General features: G+C 44.1%; 1 protein-coding gene across 1 annotated transcript; it reads left to right on the forward strand.

Annotated features, from left to right (window-relative positions):
* Positions 1 to 4,204: 4,204 nt before the first annotated feature.
* adra2c (adrenoceptor alpha 2C) lies at positions 4,205 to 5,530 on the forward strand. Its single transcript, XM_076295863.1, has one exon. The coding sequence runs from the start codon at positions 4,205 to 4,207 to the stop codon at positions 5,528 to 5,530; it is 1,326 nt and encodes a 441-aa protein (XP_076151978.1).
* Positions 5,531 to 6,908: the final 1,378 nt, after the last annotated feature.

A 6,908-nucleotide genomic window follows, 5' to 3' on the forward strand; every position in this document is an offset into this window, starting at 1 on the left:
TGCAGGGTACTGCAAGTGATAATGGCAGGGTACTGTAGGGTTCTGCAGGGTACTGCAAGTGATAATGGCAGGGTACTGTAGGGTTCTGCAGGGTACTGCAAGTGATAATGTCAGGTTACTGTAGAGTTCTGCAGGGTACTGCAAGTGATAATGGCAGGTTACTGTAGGGTTCTGCAGGGTACTGCAAGTGATAATGGCAGGGTACTGTAGGGTTCTGCAGGGTACTGCAAGTGATAATGGCAGGGTACTGTAGGGTTCTGCAGGGTACTGCAAGTGATAATGTCAGGTTACTGTAGAGTTCTGCAGGGTACTGCAAGTGATAATGGCAGGTTACTGTAGGGTTCTGCAGGGTACTGCAAGTGATAATGGCAGGGTACTGTAGGGTTCTGCAGGGTACTGCAAGTGATAATGGCAGGGTACTGTAGGTTTGTGATTTATAAATGGCACATCTGAAAAAAGCAACATACGTACATTTATTTTTTTGTGTGTGTGTATCAATTTTTTTTTAATCACACCTATGATCATTTGAGAAATGATCTTAGACTAAATCAGACTTAGATAAAATGTAGAGTGGTTACTTACCACACAGCATTTCTATAAATGATATCACTATGCAAGTCATATTCAAGACGTCAATTTGTAATTGATGTGTGATAAGATGCACATCACTTTAAAGCAATAAATTTGATATGAAAATCTTAAAATGTTGCATTAATTCATTGATTAATTCAAGATAATACACACTACTCGTTACCCACTGTTTTGGGTGTGACTGCCATAAAGAAAGGCATTGGCTGGCATTGAACACTAGAGGGCAAACCAGGTGTGAATGCCTTATGGTGCAACAGTTACAAAAACTGACTTACTGCAGTTTGGCCTGTTTGTCAGATCTGCGCTCATCCTATCCTGGGCCCACTTCCCCGAAAGCATCTTAAGCCTAAGAGCGTCGTAAAGTCCCTCTTACGAACGTCTTAAGATTTGCCGACTGTTTCCCGAAACCATCGTAGCTTAAGAGCATCGTGAAAACACTCGTAGATCTACGAGTGCTCCAGAGTACTCGTTACCGGCTAAGAGCGTCTTAACAGTACTTCTCACTGAGGTCACCAACAGGACATACAGAGGAATTACAACTTAGAATACATAATCCAATTTAGGTTCCCATTCTTTATTGTGTTTACCTGTGATGAATCAGATTTTAGCGTGCAAAATAGCCTACATTTAATGGTCATAATAATGTGATGAAAAGCGGACAAAAATGCAATCAAGTTATGAAACGAGACGTTGCCAGAATAGTTTGACATTATCTTTGCTAAGTGAATATTTTATTAGGCCTATGAGGTAAAGAGCAGAGAAAGCAACATGTGGTTTAGTCTGTAGCCTACTGCATCAAAATCAAAGCCTACATTTCCACTCTTCTTACTCGACTTCTTTCTTATCTTCAAACGTGTTCTTAAGTGGCACCGCGAAAAATTATTGCATGGTGCAACAATCTAATCTTAAAATAATTACAATTATTTATGTCTCTGTGTGGTATATAACCTACTTGGGATGCTTACATGCAGATGTCAAAGTGTTTCTATTTTCGTATTGATGTGAATTAATGTGTAGATCCGAAGTTTAAATGGTAGGCCTATAGCTGTGACGTGCAGTCACCTGACATCACCGTCAAATTAGAGGATATTTCAGAACTATTAACGTGGACAGCTCCCCTTAAGAGCATCTTAAGAGCAGTGCACGCGCGTTCACGCTACGAGCATGTTCGGGAAACAGTCGGAAAAACTAAACGAACGATCGTAAGATGAATCGTAGAAAACCCTCTTAAGAGCGTGTCTCCGTCGTTATCGGGGAAGTGGGCCCTGCTCAATGTACGCTGTTGAGGCAGGTACAGGCTTCAAGTTCAGTCCTAGTTTTTCTGTGTTATATACTGCTGGAGACACCCAAGATAAAGAAGTCCAGTGGTTTACGTAAAAGGGATGGCAGATTCTGCCTCCGACAAGCCTGGACTGTCAGTGACCCTGGCGGTGTAATGAGAAGGTGGGTGGTTGGTCAGGGCGCAATGCCGCAAGTCTGTGTTAATGACGGGGATCATTCATGCAGGTCTCAATTAAACAGACACAGCTCTGACCCCTGGGGGGGACTTAATGATCACAGGCTCCAGCGACTCAATATTAATCAGCTTAGAGGAACAGTGCTTCCAACAAAAACAGTTTCACAAACCTAGTTGGACTTTACACACACACAAACACACAGACACACACACACACACACACACACACACAGTCAGGATCTGTCTCCTCACTTAGACTCTAGACAGATCTTCCTGCCCTCAGAGAACCATTGTCTAAGCAGGTTCGGGGTGTCTGGTTGTGCCTGTCTCTGATTGCACAGAGATGCTTAACAGACATGCTCAGTATGCAGGAGCCACGCTAGCTTAATACCAGCACTGAAAACATAATGGTCTTTGTTGAGTCAACATAACCTGCTCACCAGACAGTCTCATCTCAACTCAATGGTGGACTCCAATGCTGGTCATCTCAACAGCAGACTTTGGTCACCTTTTACTGATTCGTAGTGGCAGATTGTGTCTTGTAAACTCTAATTTGTGAAGTCTCCTATCTGCAGTTGGTGTGGCACACCTAATGTATCTGAAAAACATTCAGACATACAGTAATGTCAGTTTCCTCTTTATATCACACACAAAATGCTAAATAGCAGAGCCAGCACTGAAAACAAAAACAGGTAGCAGAGTTTCGGACACATTGCCATCGACCTGTTCTCTGCACATGATTTTAAAATGAACATGTTTGCAAAAGCTTAGTTCCAACATTTGAATAGAATGAACATTTGGAATGAAACTATTAACCATGAGCATGCAGTGACCAAATTTCAGTTTCAGATTTATGTTTATGCAGTGACCATGTTTCAAATGTGGGCTAAGCTATGCTGGATTTAACATATACTATGAGAAGAATCATAATCAATCAATTATCGATTACTTATCTGATATAGCCAATATATACAAATAATGCACTATTACATTTAAATTAATTAATTAATTGTTTTCTGATTAGACCAAGAAATGTTTTACTTTTCATTAGAATTCGACTGAATTACATGGTTTTTCATACACTTAATCTCGAATACAGTGTGTCACAACAGTGACATCCAGCGAGTGGAAAGATCACAGTGGGGCCGACTGGAGAGAGTGTGGAAATATGCTTTATGACTTTCGAAGACTATATTTTTTCTTTAATGGTGGAGATTTAATGAAATGGCATGCTATCTTATATAGGTTATATAATACCGGCTACCTATTTCAGACGCTCTTAAAAATATATGTAGTATTTTTCACAGGGGCCGGATGAGAGCGAGTTTCAACCTACTCCAAATTAAATAAAGTCCAGCCGCGATGTAGCTCTTCTAGGGATAAACGATATCAGTTGCCAACACCCCTGATTCTGTCCAGGTGCGTTTTGCGCATGGGAAAGGCAACCTTGGAAAACAGACGTTGATAGCGCTCAAGAAGAGGGTATATTGTTACAATAAAACAGAGAACGTGTAAACACAATTATCGCTATGCCAAAGTACTTGATCTGTCACTAATATCACAATTAACCTACTCCTCATCATCAGCGGCTGTTCGTATACCGCCCTCTCTCCCTCCCCCCTCTCTCTCTGTCTCTCTCTTTCCCTCTCTCTCTTTCTTTCTCTCTCGTTCTTTCTCCTGTTCTCAGTATGGGCGGCGCTGTGCTCTTTAGTTTGATGTGGCCAGCACGTGTATTCTACGTTCAGTACAGGACCGGGAGGAGAGAAAGAGGGTGGAAGAGGGAGTGTGTGAGAGAGAGCGTGGAAGAGCGAGAGAGAGGGTACAGAAGTGGTCCTTCATAGTAGGGCGCGCGGGACTCAGGAAGCGCACGAGAATGTAGTCAGAGGACGTTTGCTACGGATGATACAATTAACAGTAACATTGGGACGTTTGGAGGATACGAGAAAACATCGATAATTCAAATTGAATGCACTTGTATTCAAAGAAAATGATGGAACATGGACGAAAGATGGAACATGGACGAAATAAGAATAAGAGAGGTAAGACAGTTCGCAGAGAATGTGTTTTTTTCCCCTCTCATAGACAAGCTAAGTGAAAATATTGGCAGTTAATCGCTGTGGACATTTTTTTTTTTTGCATAACTAAATACCATTCGAGATGGATTTTCTAAATGTATCCAGTGATGCGGAAAATGCATCCATAACCAGTCCCAATTCCACAAGAAGCCAGTACTCCTTGGCCACTATCTACGGGCTGACAGGATTAGTGGGCTTTCTCATATTGTTTACAATTGTCGGCAACGTTTTGGTGGTAATCGCTGTGCTAACAAGCAGGGCGCTTAAACCTCCCCAGAACCTTTTCCTGGTGTCTCTGGCCAGTGCAGACATTCTGGTGGCAACATTAATCATACCATTCTCATTAGCCAACGAACTTATGGGCTATTGGTTTTTCGGGAAAGTTTGGTGTGACATTTATCTGGCACTAGACGTCCTCTTCTGCACCTCCTCAATTGTCCACTTGTGTGCCATCAGCCTGGACCGCTATTGGTCCGTCACACAGGCGGTGGAGTATAACCACAAACGGACACCCCAAAGGGTCAAGGCTATGATTGTGGTGGTGTGGCTGATCTCTGCTGTGATCTCTTTCCCGCCTCTTATCTCCATGGACCGCGATGATAACAGTGGGGATGCCCTGGCCCCCACATGCCAGCTGAACGACGTGACGTGGTACATTCTGTACTCCAGCATCGGCTCCTTCTTTGCGCCCTGTGTCATCATGATCCTGGTCTACATCCGCATCTACCAGGTGGCCAAGAAACGGAGCCGGAGCATGTCGGAGAAGCGGCATGAGGCCGAGGGGGAGAAGGGTGGTGGCGACGGGGCCGAGCTGGAGAATGGCATGGGCCAGCGCAACCTGTGTCGGGGCAACAGCTCGGACAAGGAGAATGGCCACTGTGCATCCCCGAAGCCCGCCGACGAGGACCTGGACTTGGACCTGGAGGACAGCAGCTCGTCTGACGAGAAAAGCAAAAAGCCACACCACCACCACTCCAGCAAACAAAACCCTGAGCTGTCCTGCAAGAAGGAGGCGAGAGCCAGCCGCAAGGACAGCTCCAGCTCCAAGCAGTCCAGCCGCAAGTCCAGGGCCAGCGGCAAATCTCTGGACCTGTTCTCCTCGCGAAGGAAGAGAAGAAGCACCGTCTCCAAGAAGAAAATCTCCCAAGCCAGGGAGAAGCGCTTCACCTTTGTCCTGGCCGTGGTCATGGGTGTGTTTGTGGTCTGCTGGTTCCCCTTCTTCTTCAGCTACAGCCTGTACGGCATCTGCCGAGAGCCCTGCGCCATCCCCGAGACCCTGTTCAAGTTCTTCTTCTGGATCGGCTACTGCAACAGCTCCCTTAACCCGGTGATCTACACCATCTTCAACCAGGACTTCCGGAGAGCCTTCCAGAAGATTCTGTGCAAGTCCTGGAAGAGGTCGTTCTGAGTCGTAAAAGAGAATTTATGGAGCCCGTGGCCTCTAATGTGATCATGCCCAGTGCACAGTGCTTGATCAGATGATATGGGCCACGACAGACGGTGTCCGGTGGAAGGGTCCTGTTCAGCTAATGTGTTTGGCTTCTCTCCGTAGGCCTTGACAATCTCCATGTGACTGATGTGCACTGTGTGTGTGTGTGTGTGTGTGTGTGTGTGTGTGTGTGTGTGTGTGTGTGTGTGTGTGTGTGTGTGTCTTATGTGCTGTGCTTGGTGCAGGGTGGCAAGCAGGAGTCCTGTGGGCTGGGAAGCTAGCAGGGTATTTTAGGAGATGCCCACCCACTCTTTTTCACTCGATCACCATTAGCACGCAGCTCTGCCATGTTAATGATGTCCCGAGGCACTGTTCAGTATCAGGAAACTGTTTTTATGATGACTTTGCACATATGTCTTTAGTGTCCTTGTGTCTCTGTGTTACAACGACCTGACAGATCATTCAGATCTGGAGAACAAAAGAGCAGACACTTTAATATTCTTTCCTGTCCTCAGTAAGACAAAATGGACACATCAGGTAACCTTGAGAAAGAGAGAGCGAGAACAAAATGATCTCCACAAACTCTTGTTTCGACCCTAAATGGTAAATGTATTCTGTGGACTTCTCCCAGCTGTGACAGCGGATCACTTAATGCTCCTGTGGGATTTTATTTCTGACAAAACAGGAATCCAAGACTGATCCTTGGCTCAGTGTTTCTGATCCGTCTTGCTAACAGCATCCTCTCACTGACTCTCTGACTCGCTCTTTGTCTTTATGTGTGATGCCATTGAAATAAGTAAAACAATCTAAATATATAGTATATATATATGATATTTATATAGAATTATTATTATTTATTCATCTATCGATCAATTGTTTTTTTCCTACTGCAGGCCTCTAAGATATATCATATGGCTCTTGTCTCATGTATATACATATATTTATACAGATTTTACTGGTGTTGTGTGGATAATGACACCATTATTGACCTGAGGACTTGATGTTTTCTCTACCCTTACTTGCTTCGATGGATGTTGTACATTTCTTTAAAGTTTCATTTATTTTGCTTTTGAAAGAATCTGCTCATGTTCTGCTCAGCTTTGTCCAACCCCTAAGCACACAAAGACAGAACAAGAGCAAGAGAAGAAATGGTCAAACGGGTCAGTATCACTTCATATGTTTACTGCAGAGTTGAAAACAAATTTGTGGTTGCGTGGTTACACACAGAGAGCACTGAGTTAGGCCTCTGGCGTTTTCTGCCACAGGGAGCGATTTTGAACAAACTCCAGATGCGTTGTTGAGTCATGTCATTTTACTACATTTTACTGACCTCCACTTAAAAAAGTGGCTATTTTAA

This window comes from Alosa pseudoharengus, unplaced genomic scaffold (genome assembly GCF_046254945.1).
Source record: "Alosa pseudoharengus isolate Yale_2024_CS ecotype anadromous, Long Island Sound unplaced genomic scaffold, YU_APseudo_1.1 YU_APseudo_1.1_scf_2, whole genome shotgun sequence".
Taxonomy (NCBI): domain Eukaryota; kingdom Metazoa; phylum Chordata; class Actinopteri; order Clupeiformes; family Clupeidae; genus Alosa; species Alosa pseudoharengus.